The sequence below is a fragment of the Tachypleus tridentatus genome, chromosome 9 (genome assembly GCF_004210375.1).
Source record: "Tachypleus tridentatus isolate NWPU-2018 chromosome 9, ASM421037v1, whole genome shotgun sequence".
Lineage (NCBI taxonomy): Eukaryota > Metazoa > Arthropoda > Merostomata > Xiphosura > Limulidae > Tachypleus > Tachypleus tridentatus.
This window is the reverse complement of record NC_134833.1, coordinates 135,913,997-135,934,188: the sequence shown is the minus strand read 5'-3', so window position 1 is coordinate 135,934,188 and position 20,192 is coordinate 135,913,997. Positions and strand designations below refer to the sequence as shown.

At 35.7% G+C, this 20,192-nt stretch overlaps 1 protein-coding gene across 3 annotated transcripts in view; it reads right to left on the bottom strand.

Annotated features, from left to right (window-relative positions):
• The window catches only part of LOC143226446 (E3 ubiquitin-protein ligase PDZRN3-like), a 246,420-nt gene that overhangs the window by 58,598 nt on the left and 167,630 nt on the right, over positions 1 to 20,192 (bottom strand). The window contains exon 1 of one of the 3 annotated variants that reach the window (XM_076457420.1): positions 8,186 to 9,400. The exons of the other annotated variants lie outside the window; for them this stretch is intronic. Within the exon in view, the coding sequence (XP_076313535.1) occupies positions 8,186 to 8,206 (21 nt within the window). The 5' untranslated portion in view covers positions 8,207 to 9,400. Of the gene's footprint in view, positions 1 to 8,185; positions 9,401 to 20,192 lie in introns of those variants that run through there. 3 annotated transcript variants of the gene reach the window in all.

The window sequence follows — 20,192 nt, the reverse complement described above, 5'->3', positions numbered from 1 at the left end:
AAACCACGTTAAGTAAGTATTTTGGACCAGAGATAACGAACAAAAAGATTTACCTCCACTGGTTTGTGTTTTATTCCACGCCGTCACCAACACTCAAAACGTGACACTTTATCATCTGTAATTAAACCAATGTTTAGACTTGTTCTCAAATAATAGCCTAACGGTCGCGGCGACCTAACGTGGCAACGCTTAATCACCTGGGTTGAAAGCAATTTCTGTCACACCCTAAGTTGGCGAAAAAGGCAACAATAGAACAAACGCACACATACACAAAGATGTGTGCACGGGTAGATAGAGCATGCTCAGATGTCTGGAGTTTCTCAATATAAACTCTGTGTACTGAACCAAGGTACATATGTATACAAACGAGAATTAAAAACCTAACTTTGTTGAAAATGACTTCTTATTTCTTGTTCAGTCTCTGACCGGCTGAACTGAGGAAAATATTCAAACTGGATCTGAATACTTAGTTTAACTCTACACAGCTCTGATTCTATTGTTATTATTCTCAAAGGATCTTTTATTTTTTATGTTTGCCCACAATAAAAATTCAGAAACGACCAGATACTAGATATCTATTGAGATCGTGTTTACTGCCTCACGAAACGAGATTTAACAGTAACGGTAACTGATCACAAATATTTTCATTAAAATTGATGTCACAAACCTGACATGAGAAAGAATAAAGTAAACAAATAAACCCGATGAGTAAAAAAACACTGAAATAAATTACTGTTTCACGAACAATGACTATTTGATTTTAAGTTTGAAAAACTATAGTTTCTTTAATGGTAATCATGTTTTCAGAGTTGAGCTAATTAATTAATTAGTTATTTTCTGTCAATCAACAGAACTCGCGGTGCCTTTAGTCGTACCGCCGGATAAAAACAAACTCAGTCAAGTTCCATAACAAGCTACAAACAAACAAAAAAATCTATCATGACGCCTCTAAGTTTTTTAAACTATGCTGCTAAGTTAGAAAAAGTCGACCGCTGGTACAACAGTAAGTCTTCGTATTTATAACGCTAAAATCAGAGGTTCGATTCCTCTCGGTGGACTCAGCAGATGGCCCGATGAGGTTTCGCTCTAAGAAAATACACACACATAATTTAGGAGAAAAAACCAACTTATAAAGTGAATATTTAAATTTTTATTTTTCTGCTAAATTTCAAACTGGTAGTTTTCCCATCAAATAAAAGAAACAGGAAGTAAAGTTTCAACTAGAACAACAACGTGAGCTAAATATCACGCTTATTTGTTCATGTATTCGAGCAGACCTGCACAAGGTTTATTTGCCCTAGACCTCTCTAGTATTTGTTTGTTTGTTGTTGTTTTTTAATTTCGCACAAAGCTACTCGAGGGCTATCTGTGCTAGCCGTCCCTAATTTAGCAGTGTAGGACTAGAGAGAAGATAGCTAGTCATCACCACCCACCGCCAACTGTTGGGCTTCTCTTTTACCAACGAATATTGGGATTGACTGTCACATTATAACGCCCCCACGGCGAGCATGTTTAGCGCGACGGGGATGCGAACCCGCGACCCTCAGATTACGAGTCGCACGCCTTAACACGCTTGGCCATGCCGGGCCCCTCTCTAGAATCGAACTGATAGATCAGGGGAACGCAGCTAGTTAAAAGCACCCTCCGCCGACTATTGACCAATTCTCATCTGGCTCGACCAGATGAAAGACAACCAGTAGCACCTGTCGGACACAATAACTCTATCTGGCTCTTAAAACTGAATAACTGGATTCACTGTGATTTTTATATAACGCACACAGATAAAAATGCGAGGCGTGTTCAGAAGTTTAATTTCACAAACCTTGGACCATTCGATCCGACACACTAAACCATTGTACCATCAAAGTTAGGAAGAGGCAAATTTTTATCATTACCTTTCTAAGGAAGAAAAATATAGCAATAATTGTAGAAAATTTTAATTCATTTTCCGACTTCCTTTTCATGATATCCTAAAAATATTTAACAATGAACGTAAAACATTCCAATTAATGTTTCGATATTTTTCTCGTGGTGTTTTTTTAAAAAAAGCATAGCAATAAATATGTAACATGTTAACTGATTTTTCCACATTCCTTTCACGGTATCCTAACTTCTAATCTCAGCTGAAGTTTTGGGTAAAATATAATATATTCCTTGATACTGCCTTGTTAATGTAACCATCCGTCCTGGAAACACACATATGAAGAAAACGGATTTCGGGTTCAACTCTGGACCACCCAGTACAGAAAATTTCCTAGTCAATCGGTAATTTACAAGCCAGCGAATAGCATCATTTTCTTGGCACTGTGCCATAGTGTTCTGTTTCTTTTCAAATTCGAGTTCAACATGCATTTTGGTTAATAAACTGCGCAGTATGCATAAGAAAAAACAAACAGAATAAGGACTGGTTTTGAGCAGCTCATGTATGCCATTTTGAGACATACTCAGCAATAACTAACAGTCTTAATGTTCAACGTAATCGTGGTCAAAGCCCCCCTTAATAAATGAATTTCAAGAAATTGAAATGCTTTACTGAATCAACAGTTTTAAATTATTTTCTGAATTTAGTCTCCTAAAACAAACAATCAAAAAGTAAACTAAAAATGTATTTTTTAATATAATAAAATTTTCAACATAATTCTAAATTAAAAATAACAAAATAATCAATTTATCAGCGAAACGATTTTTTTTTCTCTGTAGCAGTTTCAGTTTTGATATCAATAAATTGGTCACACTCTAGCTGCCTTGTTATCCAATGGAAAAACAACAAGTTAAAAATATCATATCTTTATAATATCAACCGTTGGAAGAGATATGACGAAATATAAGGAAGCGGTTACGTCACTTGATGTAAGGAACTCCGATACTAACAGTAATCTGGTGAAGCGAGAAACATTTTCTAAGGTATATATTAAGGAACGGTCCCTCTCAAAGAAGGACAAGAAGTGCAGTTTCGGATTCTACGTTTGTATACTGTGAGTCGTATAACAGCTGCAGAATGCAAGTTTAAAGCTACTGATCCTGAGACGGATTACTGACTGTTATAAAGGTTGCAGAAAGCCAATACGAACAGATTCACTTGTTTACGTATTGTACTGTAGAACTACACGAGTCTGCAAACAGATTCGTTTGTCACAACCAATCACATCGTCCTCCGACATCTTCGGAATATTTACTATTGATTGATAGCGAGAAAGAAAAAAAAAATATTGTTTGTTTTTTTTATTTCGCGCAAAGCTACACGTGGGCTATCTGCGCTAGCCGTCCCTAATTTAGCAGTGTAAGACTAGAGGGAAGGCAGGCATTCAACACCACCCACCGCCACCTCTTGAGCTACTCTTTTACCAATGAATAGTGGGATTGACCGTCACATAACGCTTCCACAGCTGAAAAGGCGAGGATATTTGGTATGACGGGTGTTCGAACCCGCGACCCTCAGATTACAAGTCAAGTGCCTTAAAACCACTTGGCCATGCTGGGCCTAGCAAAAATATAGCTTAGAATGAGTTGTTTTTTGTGGGTTTTTTTCACACGAGTGAGTTGCTTGTGAAGTATATTAAGCGAACTTTCAAACAATAACCGCACACCACTGGTCAGGAAAAACCATAAACTTAAAAAAAAAAAACAGAAAACAAAAATGAAAAAAAAGTAAAATTCCCACCGCTCTAAATGTTATTAAACATATGGATAGAAACAGTATGTGTGTGTATGCGTTTTTTTATAGCAAAGACACATCGGGCTATGTTGAGTCCACGGAGGGAAATCGAACCCTAATTTTAGCGTTATAAATCCGTAGACTTATACCAGCGGGGGACTAGAAACAGTAAACTAGCAAAAGCCTGTTTTGTGCTTAAGTCTGGTTACACGATCACATGATCGTACGGAAAACTGTCAAGATGTAACTAACTGTACAGTAATAATTATTACAATATACATATATTGCAATCTGTGGCGTGTTTTGGTAGGAGCTAAAAGGGTCCTCAGTCCCAGAGCCTATGATCTTAATGGGAGCCCATCGATAATTCTATTCTATGTAAAAATTACAAGGGATGTAGGATCCAAATATTTTTAGCCCCTGGGCCAACACAAACTTTAAAATCCGCCACAGAGTGCAATCGCAACTTTGATTTCACAACAACAAAGACATTTATTTTACTGGAACATGTATGATAAAAAATACCTGATGTCTTAGATTAATTTGGAATATTTTCCCGTAATATAGTAAATGTGTGCATCCACAGAAACCATTTGGAATATTTTTCCGTAATATACTAAATGTGTGCATCTACAGAAACTATTTGGAATATTTCCCGTAATATACTAAATGTGTGCATCTACAGAAACTATTTGGAATATTTCCCGTAATATACTAAAGGTATGCATCCACAAAAACCATTTGGAATATTTTCCTGTAATATACTAAATGTATGCATCCACGGAAACCATTTGGAATAGTTTCCCGTAATATACTAAATGTGTGCGTCCACAGAAACTGTTTGGAATATTTTCTCGTAATATACTAAATGTGTGCATCAACAGAAATTGTTTGGAATATTTTCTGGCATCACGTGATTTTTTTTTTTCTCTCGAACCCTGCACTTAACACCCAAGTTCATAAACAAAGATCGTTTATCAATTTTGGTTCTACAAAAATAGCCGAAAGTCGGCGAAGGGTAAACAAAGTGAGCTGTATAAACACACTATCTTCTTCCACGTTTCTGTAAAGATATAGCTTTCTGGTAATCATTTTCCACTCCGTGTCTACTTAGCTATCTCTGTTGCATAAAGTACAGGGTTCAGATCCTCTCGATGGCCAAACTAACATCAGGTATATAATCTCGTCCCGAGTTAATTGGACAAGGCGGCCGACTGAAAGCTTTGAAGTTGTCAATCACTGTAGCTACACACCAGGAGGCGCTTGCCGCCAGACCCCCCCGAACATGTATACCTATTTATTTAATTTCAGGAACTTTATCTTTGACAAGATTCCCATGCAGCCACAATCTTCATGAATTCTTTATGTATATACAGAATGAATACGTACACAGATTGCTGAAAAAATACACATAGATACAAAAAGCAGAATTTTGTATGTCACTGACTTTAGTGGCATTTTATTAATAAATAAGGGTAATGTAGGAAGTTGATTATAACCAATCTTTAAATGATTCATGGAATTAGGAGCTTACTGAATCGCACCTTCACGACTCTTAACACGTCTTCACTGGTATTTGTTAGTTGTTGCTACGTGATAGCACAGGAAGATATCACACATCACATGATAAACAAGTATTAGTGATGCGACAGCGCCATCTTCTTTTCAGTCGATATAAATAGAAAAAAAACAAAACAGTAACCGTATTGTTCATTTTTTGTGTGCTGTATATATAAAACATAATAGTCACATTCGTTATAAAACACATTAGAAATCGAGCATAAAAACATATTATTCAAGATAATATTTTAACCCTCTAGACATAAGATGAAAACATTCTACTTTTTGGGCTCTAAAATGTTTTTACAGTTTCACGAAAAACTTTTGAGCATTTCCATTATTTTTTTAATTAGAGTAACGTTCTGTAATACTACTAAATATATTTGTTTGGCCTAGTCTGAAAAGTTATAGGTGCATAAATATTTATACACACACGTATATACAGTACTGGTCATAAATTTGAGTCCAACAAGAAGAGAGAGAGAGAGAAAAAAAAAGGCGAAGCATAGTGGTGGGTCTATATCGGTGGGGGAATGTATCATGCTGCCAGAGTGAGAGGTTCTGTCTAAACTGATGGCATTATGAAGAAGGAGATGCATAATATGACCATCCTGGGTCGTCAGGCAAAACCACGTGGGTGACCTTTGCAAAACCACGTGGGTGACCTTAAATTGGGCCTAGCTTTGAATTTCCACATTATAATGATCTAACAAGGAGGTATTTGAAGAAGGTGCTGATAAAAAACTGATGATAAGTTAGGTAATAAAACAGCCCAAAGTCTCTGTGCTAATAAAAATGTGTAACACTAGTAGGTAAGTAATGTTAAGAAAAAGAATAGGTAATCCGTGACAGCATTGAAAGATCGTACGAAGGAAAGTTCTTTTTGATAGTGAACAAAAAAACAACAACTGATATCATCTACAATTGATCAAGGCAGTTGTGCAGCAAAGGCAAAATAACCTAATAAATAAGATTTGTTAATTTGTATTGTCCCAAAACTAACTCGTTACGTCTTATAGTGTAAAACAGTGCAAATGTAACCCTTAAGCAAAGAAACAACACCTTTCTTATGCAACCTATTATTCAAACATGATTGCTGATACCAGACTTCTGACCAGTTCTGTATGTATATATTGCTAATCATTGCTGAGGTAAGTAGAACATACAATGAATAGCAAGATCACTGTGTGCCAAACAATTAGATTACTCATACTAATGATCTGCTGTGTTTAACAGAAACAAACCAAGTTACTAATGGCCTTTACATTATGTACATAGAACTGAAACCACGTTCAATGCTCTAAATGATTGCTTTCTATACGCGTAAAAGTAACTTATAGTTGTTTGTTCACTGCTTCTATAGAAAACTGTTTATACAAACAAAATAAAATAACACTTGCTGCTGTTCAATGTGTATAGTAAAACAACTTACTAGTAGTTTTAACGTGCCATGATAATAACACTTGCTGCTGTCCACTGTGTATAGTAAAACAACTTACTAGTAGTTTTAACGTGCCATGATAATAACACTTGCTGCTGTCCACTGTGTATAGTAAAACAACTTACTAGTAGTTTTAACGTGCCATGACAATAACACTTGCTGCTGTCCACTGTGTATAGTAAAACAACTTACTAGTAGTTTTAACGTGCCATGATAATAACACTTGCTGCTGTCCACTGTGTATAGTAAAACAACTTACTAGTAGTTTTAACGTGCCATGATAATAACACTTGCTGCTGTCCACTGTGTATAGTAAAACAACTTACTAGTTTTTAACGTGCCATGACAATAACACTTGCTGCTGTCCACTGTGTATAGTAAAACAACTTACTAGTAGTTTTAACGTGCCATGATAATAACACTTGCTGCTGTCCACTGTGTATAGTAAAACAACTTACTAGTAGTTTTAACGTGCCATGACAATAACACTTGCTGCTGTCCACTGTGTATAGTAAAACAACTTACTAGTAGTTTTAACGTGCCATGATAATAACACTTGCTGCTGTCCACTGTGTATAGTAAAACAACTTACTAGTAGTTTTAACGTGCCATGATAATAACATTTGCTGCTGTCCACTGTGTATAGTAAAACAACTTACTAGTAGTTTTAACGTGCCATGATAATAACACTTGCTGCTGTCCACTGTGTATAGTCAAACAACTTACTAGTAGTTTTAACGTGCCATGATAATAACACTTGCTGCTGTCCACTGTGTATAGTAAAACTACTTACTAGTAGTTTTAACGTGCCATGATAATAACACTTGCTGCTGTCCACTGTGTATAATAAAACAACTTACTAGTAGTTTTAACGTGCCATGACAATAACACTTGCTGCTGTCCACTGTGTATAGTAAAACAACTTACTAGTAGTTTTAACGTGCCATGATAATAACACTTGCTGCTGTCATCTGTGTATAGTAAAACAACTTACTAGTAGTTTTAACGTGCCATGATAATAACACTTGCTGCTGTCCACTGTGTATAGTCAAACAACTTACTAGTAGTTTTAACGTGCCATGATAATAACACTTGCTGCTGTCCACTGTGTATAGTAAAACAACTTACTAGTAGTTTTAACGTGCCATGATAATAACACTTGCTGCTGTCCACTGTGTATAGTAAAACTACTTACTAGTAGTTTTAACGTGTCATGATAATAACACTTGCTGCTGTCCACTGTGTATAGTAAAACAACTTACTAGTAGTTTTAACGTGCCATGATAATAACACTTGCTGCTGTTCACTGTGTATAGTAAAACAACTTACTAGTAGTTTTAACGTGCCATGATAATAACACTTGCTGCTGTCCACTGTGTATAGTCAAACAACTTACTAGTAGTTTTAACGTACCATGATAGTTAAAAAACTCCATCTTCTCATAATCTTTTTTTTCAGATAGTAAAGTATCCTATGTATTATGATTAAATTTAAACATAAAAAAGAAATAACTTCATGAACCAACTTACCTTCAGTACAATAAAATCCATTTTGTTAAGTCTTATTTGTTGTTGTTATCTTTTTGAACAAGGTTTGTTATTCGACAAATGTTCCAAGAAGGTGTTATGTGGAGTGAAATTATGTTTTATAAGAAAATCATATTTTACGTACGACGCACAAGTGAGTCCTCAAGGCGGTTGACGTTAGCTGTGACGGTCTGTACACAGAGTGGTGATTACGCTATAGTTAACAGAAGAGATATGTCTTGATAAACAAACTGAAGTTTTCAACCTGTCACTTCTGGCGTCTACAGTGAGTGAGTCAGCTAATCACTATATAACTAAGGCCAAAGATCGAGGTGAAAGTTCAGGTGAACCTTCAAACAGTTTGCGGGACGTACAGGAAAAACTTAATTAACAGAATTTCGATCAAGTAATGAGCTAGTTAGATAAAATAAATAAGTAGCTGGCAGACTGTTTTTTCAACAGCCAAGTTTTTCACAGCTCCAAATGTCATAGTTTTTGTTAGTGCGATCGAACGAGTACGTCAAGTTGTTATTCCATAACACGGTCCGTCTCAGGACTCCGTTATACTAGTATGTTACAGGATGAACGAGCGACTAGAATTCCCAAAACCCAGGAGACATATTAAAACGAAAAGACATTAGAGGGCGAGGTTCGTAAACCCTCCTATTTCACAGAATTACCAGTGAATCCGGTTGGAGGACTTAGGAAAAAAAATAATAACAAAATAAAGAAATAAAAACGAGAAACGTTAAAGATTTATTTAGTTAAATCTAGCTGTCGGTCATACGTGTTCGAGAGTCACAGTTCAGCCTATTTCGTGACCACTTGCCTTGCTGGGAATTAATAATAATCTACATCAGTGCAGGAGTTCTGACTACTCGAGCTTATAATTCATGGCTTTAACTTTTCGTCGTTGTGAATTTCACATTAAAGAATCTGATACTGGCATTCATCTGTTTTCAGGTTAAGTTGTAACAAGTTTTCAGAGCGTAAAACATATAAACCTAACTATTATTCCTCCAGTTCCCAGAATACGCCTGCACTCAAGCATTAACGGGGCAACAGGCTGACAGGCGGAAGAACATGACTCGCAATGGTGAAACACACACTCGTATACAGCTCTGCATGTCGGACAGTCACTCCTGCCTAAGTGTGCCCGCTGTATCCAAGAGAACACAACTAAATACAGAGGTACCGTCCCGACCTCACTACCACCCCTTCTTTCCCTCCCGCGCACAGGCTCACGGGAGAAGTGCCCGACGCCAGTATGAAAGTAACGCCCAAAAGCACGCCGCACGTGTCAGAGATGGCTGGTAAAAGAAAATTTTCAGAGAAAGTACACTTCTGAAAGTCGTTTTATTTGCAAATGGCCATTCAGTCAATAGCTTTGTTAGCTGAGTACCTTCTGTAGTATGCTTATTAAGTGAAAGGTCACATTTCGCATCTTAATTTTTAGACCTTACTTCAATATTAAAATATCAGAACGTAAAAACCTGGGAAGTATTTGATAAAACGTATTTATTTGTCTTGGGTGTTCAGCGGATTTCGTATAACTTGTAAGTTCAGACCTTCATTATCAGGTTTAAGAAGTTTTCTAGTACATATTCACATACTCTGGTTTAGCAGTTTTGATCTATCTGAATAACGAAAACCTTTCGATTTGCTAGTGTTGATATTTATCACGCAAGTCAATAAGGTTCATCCACCCGACTGCGTTCAGCAACGTTAACAAAGCCTGTTTAAGATGTGCCACGTGCATCCCGAAGTTTTCTCGTTGCTCGTTACGAGAGCTCGGCGAAGATTATAGGTTAGCAAACTCAGAATATGAACCTCAGGATTCGTGGTTCACGTCTCGTTGCCGCAAAAAAACATTTCTGCGTTCTACATTTTAGGACCGGGTATGCGTTGTAATGATAACAAAACCCAAAAGAGAGTAGCTTAAAAGTTGGCGGTGGGTGCTATTGAGTAGCTGCGTTCTCTCTAGCCTGTCATTTCAAAATTGGGATCGGATATGTGTAGACAGCAATTTTCGTAGCCTTGCGAGAAAATTCTGGAACAACAAGATTATTTTATTTATTTTTCTCGTGATACCGTGCCAAGTAATTATCTGAAAACTTTTTTTTTTCTCTTTACTCTTAGTAATTTGCTCAACTTGAGAAATTCTCAGAGATTAGGCCTTACTAGCAATTATCAATCGAAGAATGGCACTAAACAAGTTATTAGTGAGAATCAGCTGAGCTTTGATTAGACATCCAGCTCTTTCCCTCTCTACCACTCGTGAGCTTTTTCAATCTTCCATATAATTTATAGGCTTAAAATAACGGAAAAACATATGTAAATTTTGTTTATCGAAAACATTATTCTTATGAAAATTATTTTACCTTTTACATCCAATCTGAATATAGAATAAAACTCAAAAGCGATCTGTATCTGTCTTTCTCTTAGATCATCAGGCAAAATGGGGGTTATCTATATGGCTCCAAATGTTGTCCATAAAGCTTATTTTTTATATGAACCAACTTAGATAAATAATTAAAAAAACTGCGATCTTCTTGTTAAGGGTGCAACTGTGATGAAACACATAGAGAAATAAAGACTGGAGCCAGTTTAAAGGCCATGTGTACGATATTTAATACGAACTTCTTTAAACATAGGTTTCGTTTGCGTGAAGAAAAATATTCTGTTGAAAGCTTCACGTTCGCTATTTCCCATGTGTCTTACAGGTGTGTTCAACGAGTTATTTACGAGGGCATAGACGTCATCCACAGCACACCCAAGGAATCATTGCTTATTCGCCACATAGCGGTAAATTTGACAATTAAAGTGAAAAAAAACACAAAAAAATAAGAAACAGCACCTTCACGAGTAAACAGTTGTTAATTTTCCCAACTGTGAGACTTGTTTTGGAACCTCACTAAATGAAAGGAAAGAAGTCGTAATGATACGTGATTTTTAGTTAAATTAATTAGAGAAAACATATATTACAGCATATCAAAAAATAATATATATATATGTGTACAGGAATTCTGTGTCTTTAGTATATAATTGTAAAAATTCAATAGCGACAACATAATATTTGTCGATCAAGTTTGATTAGTTATTTCTAGACATAATGGCAGGACACACAAGCTAATCACACACGTAAAATGCATGGGTGTGACAAAAATTTACGAAAATAAAACGAAGCCATGTATGGGGAAGGATGATTCTTCAAAAGTAACACTAAGAAGAAAAGGTTACCCCTTCTATATTGTGTTTTTTAGTGGTTCAACAATGTTTAAAAATTTAACAAATGGAGGTGGGTAGGAGGAGTGTTTGTTTGTTTGGAAGTTAGCACAAAAATACACAACGGGATATCTGTGTTCTGCCCACCAAGGGTATCGAAACCTGGTTTATAGGGGTGTGAGTCCGTAGACATGCCGCTGTGCCACTGAGGGAAGGGAAAGTTATAAGGTACAGTATATGGCAATCTAAACAGAGTCATAACAAAATACAGAGCCAATCACTGTGGCTTCGAGGCTAGTAACGTATGACCTTCCAGAATGAACTACAAAATGTATGTAGAGGAGTTACTCTGTGTTGAATGGCATCAGTCATTTTGATTGACTCACTTTAACTCACTACAGCAGCAATGCTGTAATAACAATACTAAGAAATAATTAACAAGTATACGTACTGCTACTGTATAACTGTTTTCAGCCATTCTGCAATAACAGTATTAATTAATAATAAGACATAAGTACTGCTACTACAATGTTTCAATCATTATATCATTAGCAAACATTACCTCCACTTGAAAGGAAATTTACTTCCTAGAAATATAATATTAAACACGATCCATAAAGTTCTAAGTAAACACTGTAACTGTTCTACAAGTTAATTTTCCTAGACAGAAAACATTATGATAAAAAAAAAGTACATGTCATTTTATGATTCTTGGTTTCAAGTACAGTTAATTTTGTATTAAGTACAACGGTAAGCCTTTAAATAAATACATATTAATAACTGAATATCATGTGCATAATATTATTCATAGTTTTCCCTAATACATTATTTCCTTTGACAATTGTAATGTTGACATTTAGACTGAACGTTGGTGAAAATAAACCTTGTGCTGCCACCTTCTGGGCCTTCTTCAAACCATGAAACTTTTTTGTTGTTCTTTATAAAAATTATCCGTTAAAACATTTAATTGTTACGAAACAAGGCTGTCTATATATCAAACACATTAATCATAAAATCCTTGAGGATTTAATTTGGAAGCAACCAAGTAATTCTATTTTAAATTAACGACTATTAACGCCTCAAAAGGGAGAAATGTTCATAAAAATGTGATTAAAGATAAATCAACTTAGATTTTTACACAGTACATAAAACACGTGCCATTCGTATCATGTAACGTACTAAAAAAAAATCGCAATCTGTAATTAGCATTGATCGAAAAATTGCCCCTAACAAAGCTTCTTTGGTTCGTTTTCATTTTCATAAGAAGTAACATATATATATAACTTGTTTACAAAAAAGTGAAACTTAACAATTATAACTTCACCTCCTGTATCACTCTCAAAAATGGTTGGTTTCTCAGAATAAATAATCTGTGCGCTCGTAAAGTTGTCTCTAGGATTACTATACTGCCAGCTTTAAACACGTTCCATCGTAAAACTGTCCGTGAGAATGACTAGTTTCAAATACTGAGAGTGGAATATATTGTACTCTCAGTAATGTCACGGTTCTTCATAGTAAACGACTTGATGACCCCATTCCATAGCTACGAATTGTTATTTTCGCAACGAAAAATCTATGTATTGAAATGATGCTGTAGCCTAACATATAAATATCCAGTGTGCGTGTGTTATGTGTTTTTCTTATAGTAAAGCCACATCAGGCTATCGCTGTGTCCACCGACGGGAATCCAGCCCTTGATTTTAGCATTGGAAATCCGTAGACTGAATGAGTGGGAGTTACAGTAAGCTCTACAAGAACACATCTATCCCATGTACCCTCTGTTTCAACTAGTAGTTGGAGTTAATTTCTGCTGGACCCTTGTGCGACTAGTATTGTTGAATTTCTCGCAAAGCTACATAAGGGCTATCTGCGCTAGCCGTCCCTAACTGAACAGTGTAAGACTAGACGAAAGGCAGTTAGTAATCACTACCCACCGCCAACTCTTGGGCTACTCTTTTACCAACGAATAGTGCGATTGACCGTCACATTATAACGCCCCCACGGCTGATAGGGAGAGCATGTTTAATGTGACAAGGTCTTAAATCCATGACCCTCAGCTTTCGAGTTGAGCGCCTTAACCGCCTGAGCATGCCAGTTCCCACTGGTAAGTTCTTTAACCCATGATGTAAAATATATTATTATTGTTGAAATGTGATGGGAACAATTCCCCGTTATACTGAGGCGAGGAAACTTATCTCCCATTCTCCATACGATTAATGTCCATTAAACTGTCAGACTTTAGATTATTCTAAACGTTTCAGATTGATTCAATAATTATTGTATAATTTATTATAGACTGTTTAATAATAATTTTATTTCACACAGATTTGAAAAACGAACTACACTAAATAAGCATAAATATTATGATTTCCTGTGCCTGGCGACAGCTTTGCAGTAATTCTGAGGGCTTATAATATTAAAAATTAGGTTTTGATACTTGCAGAAGGTAGAGCGCAAATATTTCTTTGTGTAACTTTTTTGTGCAAAACAAACAATAATCAATTTAATTGTAGTGGTTTGCCCAAAGTGTGAAACTGAGAAAAATTTAAACCCGTGCACGGGTTTAATTATAAACGGCATTACAGTAATTATAAAATCGAATGTGTGCATATTTATTATTGAAAAAAACAACAACAATAACAGCTGATATTTGATCTAGATGTAAGTTTTTCTGAAGAAGGTGGAACCTGAAATGAGCGAAATTCGAATCCGTGTAACAGCTGTTTTAATTATAAAAGGTATTACAGAAATCTAACGTGCACATTTTCGAGTGTAATAATACATCTATATATGACATAGATGTGAGAGAATATTTTTGTTTTCGGTGAAATTAACTAAACAATTAGTGTTCACAGCCATTACACACCAAACCGTTTCTAAATTTTTTGAGAAATTTTGATTTTGCATACCACAATAGTTTTGTGTTAACATCTGTGAATCTATTTCTCACGTGTTTCATATAAATCACCTTATAGATCGATATTTTAGACTGGCACGTACAACGCATCATTACCCATGCAATAAAACTGTGAATAACATGAACAAATCAAAAGTGGCTTTGATAAATATCAAATTCAATGAGTCATGTTAGGCCAGTGGAGAAAACCGTAGCTTTCGAACCTTTAGGACTTTTTTTCGTATGATCAGCAAGTTTTTTGCTTCGTTGTCGTAGAATGAGAAATTACGGATAAAGCATAATAAAGTTACAAAAACCTAAAATATAAAAATAACTGCCCCCTAGTGGTACAGCGGTATGTCTGCGGACTCACAACGCTAAAAACCGGGTTGCGATACCTGTAGTGGGAAAAGAACAGAGAGCTTAATGTGAAGTTTTGTGATTAACTTCAAACAAAGTTTCTTTGTTGATTTTTTTTTTATATAAAAACATTGTCTTGTATATTTATATTCACTAATCATTATTCATATAAAACTGTGTTTTAATGCCGAAAGTTCATAGAAATGAGGTGATAATACAACTTTTGAACCCGTCGGGTTCGAGCCCAGTGCTTCTCGCACGCCAAATAAAAGCTATCTCTCTAAATTAAAATGTTCAGTCACCCTGTGTATTGAAAACTTGATTGCGACTTTGCTTACGTGTTAATGTATGAACGTACAAACAAATTAACCCCCACAATAACAGGATAATCGAAAGGTTTGCTCGGTGGAGTAAACAAGTGAACGAGTTGTGATTAGTGTAAGTAGCAGAACAGGATTAAGGTGAGGAAACAAAAGAACAGCCGAAGCTCGCAAGCACAGCGGTAAATAGCTTCAGGTAAATAACCACGTCTTTACAATACGTATGACTTTATACGCACCTAACAGTAACGATTAGTAAGACGTTTCTTTATATCATAAGGTACTTGTCAGCTGTCATCCAACTCTAAACATAAACTTCAAGAACGATAAATAAAATAATACTTTAATAATTCATAACATGACCAGTTTTATAACTAAATATATATATATATTCACAATATTTTACCCTCTGGCGGATTTAAAGAAAAACACAATAAAACTATCATTTTATAAAGAACTCAGCAATGGCTTGGTTATAAAGAATTCAAAACGACACATCAAAGAAAAAATTAAGTCTCAGTAAACGTTTCACTTCAACTGTCATTACCTCGAGTGTTCCTATTTTGGTTTGCATAATGAGATCCTATTTACATGTTTAGCATAAATGTACCCCAAAGCTATGCATGAATTTATTATAGTTTTGTTTTACAAAGTGGATAGATTTACCACTCACAATTTCTTACACTGAATAATACATTAACCAGCAATACACACACCCCTTATTGAAAATGTATAAGATACCAGAGCTCTTCCCATTGTCATGCTTACTATAAGTTGTTATAAGTAAATCTGTGAGTGTACTTTGTATAGCTTTAGTGAATAAGTTTCTTTATTGGTTGTCATACATCACTTTACAATACGTCACGGAATATTAGAGAACTTTTCTTGACAGAAAATGTTACATATGAATTATCTATAGCAGTGCTGACAGAATTTCACGTGAATTTTACAAATGTGTTTTATTAACCCATACAACGCCATGCAATATCTTACTAAACTTTCTTTCGACAGGCGTTAGGATGGCTAAAAAAAAAAAAAAGACCTGTTTCAATACTGGTAAAATTTAGTGGTTTATGTTAAAGCAACTACTTCTAAGTATGTGTAAGCTAAACTGTATTTTAGTTATGTAAAAAACTACACTTGACTTTCAAGACTTTGTTCGTCTTTTTATACGCGACACCATTTTTTCTTTCGATGAGTGGGGGGGGGCTTTGTTGTGAAAGTTTTTAAAACGCCACAAATATAATTTTGTCGTGTTAACACTAACTAATCTGTTATGAAATATGTATTACCATATTATATGCTGTTTTCTTACCATTTTATATTAAGTTTGTAAAAATATTAACACCAAACCCAGGTATTAGTGACTTGGATTTTTAAAAAATTCAAATTGATTCATTCTGAGATGCCAGCTGTCTCATAACAATTATTAACAGTGTCAAAAGTGTGACAGAGATGGGAAAAAATATACATATTTTGTGTTTTCACAGGAATTTGGATAACATCTCATCTCGAGTGACAGTTATAGAGGGAGTTTATGTCACGTCACAGCCGTGGTCTTTGATTTGAAACCAGGAAAGCAAGGAAATTATCAACAGTAACATTAAGCACGCATGCGTAATGTTTGATTGGTGTACAAACGGATGAATACTCGGTTAGGATTTTTAAAAACAACAACAATGGTACTGAATGGTACTGAAACCTGATGAAAAGCAACACAGAATAAACGTAGTATTGAAACCAAATAAAAAAACAATGATACAGATAAAAATGAAATATTGAAACCAAAAGAAAAGAAAACGACATAAAACAAATAAATCGTCATATTGAGATAATGACGAAAACCGAAAAAAACTAAAGAGAATAAAAGGACTTCACAAAACAAAACGCGAAGAAGAAATGGAAAGAGGAAATACATAAAGCATGTGTACACGTGCAGGAAGAGTTAATGTGAATCACGAGAAAGGCGTTTTATTACTTTCTAATAAATTCAGTATAGTTAAGAGAGGAAAAGCAAGGCAGACAGGCATAAGAGACGTGAAATAGTCAACCACTACCCAAAAAACCGTGGTGTTTGGAGAAGTCCCCCCCCCCCGATGATATGTTATACTTGAATTGTATACGTACTGCACAGTTTATTGCACGCTAACACTCCCCCCCCCTTTCGGTGGCTCAGTGATATACTCGAGGGCTTATGTCGCTATAATTCAGACATAGCACAGATAGCTCATTCATTGTCCAGCTTTCTGTCTGGCAAATAAACAAACAACCCGTATTTTATTTTTAGATTCTTCATGTATAGACATAATATATTCACATAGAGATTAATACAGCTGATTAACAACTCCTAAGGAAGGAGAGAGACAAGAGTAAAGATATAGGAAATATTTAGGCTTAGCACGCAAGGAATGTGGTTTTGTTGTTAGAAATTTTAATGAGTGATGACGAGAAAACCCACTTGTAAAGAAAAATATATATGTAAAAACGGCTGGTTTGGGTTGAAAAAATTTTTATGTAGAGGAGCGAACAACGTTTCAACCTTCTCCGGTCATCGTCAGCTTCACAAAGAGAGAAAGAGGTAACTGACTGATAGCTGACCACATGTTTGAAGGGGGTTGTGTAGCTGAGTGTAGGAATGTAGAGGGCGTGCTTAGATGTTTGATTATAATATAGGTTCAGCCTAAAATAAACCAATATATAGGAACACCTCTATACCTAACCTAAATTAATAAATATAATCAAACACCTAGGCACGCCCTCTACATTTCTACACTCAGTTACACAACCCCTTCAAACATGTGGTCAGCTATCGGTCAGTTACCTCTTTCTCTCTTTGTGAACCTGACGATGACTGAAGAAGGTCGAAACGTTGTTCGCTCTTCTACATACAAATTTTCTCAACCCAAACCAGCTGTTTTTACAAATATCGGTTAAAAACTTTGTGAGTTTTATAATGTAGAACAGAGCTTAAATTCAGCATCTATTGCAGTATACGTGACAAACAGGCCGAGAAGCAGGGACACATAAAGAGGAAGATAAGACACAAATATCATTAATGGGGAATTGAAAAGGGCTTCCATGGTATCATGTGTACAATATTTCACTCTACTTACAGCGTCCTTAATTAGGAACAGTATGTATTTCTTGGTACTGGTTTGTGTCTCGTTCACTAATCGACATCACAGTTGATAGAAGGTAATGACTTTTATCTGGGCTCTAGCTTGACGTTTTTGTTTGCTAACACAACACAGATTATTTGGAGTAAGGATGTCATTAATTCCAGATTATCATTCTATAGGGCAAGATAAACAATTCTCATAATAACGAAGGCACAGAACACGACGGCTTGTGTCAGACGTTTCCGCCTAAAGCAGCCTACAGGGGGAAGAAAACCTACCGATGTCGCACATCTAATGTTACTACGTATAATCATAGTAAAATTTACGTTTGCAGCTATATATATATATATAAGGTGAATATAAAATATATTAGTAGCTTTTAATATTCTGTATACGTTTATTCAATCTCTCTGTCGGTCTAGTCTTTGATTAGAAATAAAACAGATTTCAGAGTGAGTTAGACAAATGATATATACGAAATACCATGATTTATTTGTTTGTTTAGAATTAAGCAAAAAGCTACACAATGGGCTATCTGTGCTCTGCCCACCTCGCGTATCGAGACCCGGATTTTAGCGGCGTGAATTCGCAAACATATCGCTGTGCCACTGGGGGGCGAAATACCATGGTCTCACACTTTCGATTTGAAAACCTGAAGAATGTGTGATTATCACGGATATCAGGCTTCACCAGCTTTTAAATGGCGTTTAAGTTTTAGCACTGAAAGTTTGAGAAGCATGCACGTGCATTTAAGACTTCTGAATAATACGAACTTCAGTAAGAAACACGACTTCGACTCATTGTTTATAGAATAGGATTTTCAGGTTAGTGAGTATTGATTATCTGCTATATCGCAAGTCAGAAGATACGATTTACAGCAAAAATACTGTAAACTGCACAAGTTGGAAAATGTATAATAATATGTACTTTATATATGAAAAGGACCAAGGAAACTGTAATGTTCACGTGAAGAAGACCTGGAGCTACAAATGTTTTAGCGATATGTATGTATATATATATATGTATGTGTATCAATAGATAAAGGAGTAGAAGGCAATTTAATCGTAGCTTCTTTTAAAGCTAAGGTATAAATGAACTTTTCATGAAATATATCTAAATGTTTCTTCTCTAACTTGTTTCGGCCCGGTATGGCCAAGCTTGTTAAGGCGTTCGACTCGTAATCCAAGGGTCGCATTAAACATGCTCGCCCTTTCAGCCGTGGGGGCGTTATAATGTTACGGTCAATCCAACTATTCGTTGGTAAAAGAGTAGCCCAAGAGTTGGAGGTGGGTGGTGATGACTAGCTGCCTACCCTCCAGTCTTACACTGCTAAATTAGGGACGACTAGCGCAGATAGCCCTCGAGTAGCTTTGCGCGAAATTCAGAACAAACAAGTCTAACTTGTTATTGGTACTAGTACATTTAAAAAGTGCTAAGCTTTCTAGATTTATATTTTTGGGTTTGTTCACCTCGAATATTTATTATTACTAGCTGTTCTACCTTTGCTCTTCGCTATTAGAAAGTAACCGGTCCAAGAATGGTTACATTTACTAGAAGACCTTCATTGGGTTTGTGTAACAAATTAATGAAGATGTTTGTGCTATTTATTCTTCATTCAGTGACGTTGAATTTATTATGGGCTGTGATACAAAGTAAAGTAGATCACTTGCCTTGTATAGATAGAGAAATCTGTCCTTCCATGGAACTCCCCATCCATCATACACACGCGCTAAACCACCAATAATATACTTATATGCGTCCAAATATCTACAAGCCAGCAATGACTGCCCAGTATAGTGGAATGGGCTTTTACCAAGTAATTGTATGTATCTAGCTACTAAAGGTTTAACATTTATCCAGTAATATAAATAATATTTCTAATAGATCTATGGATCAGCTACCCGAGGAAGTTTTAATTTAGCAGTATAACCATTTTTTAGATACGTCATCTAAACTTTCTGTTAGACGAGATACAGTGTAAGCGTTTTACTTGTAGCACTTGGTAGATTTAGTATTATGTGGTATTTGTTCAGAGATGCTGAAATTAGGTGCAATATGGCGTTTAAACTTTGACTTACGTCGTACTAACA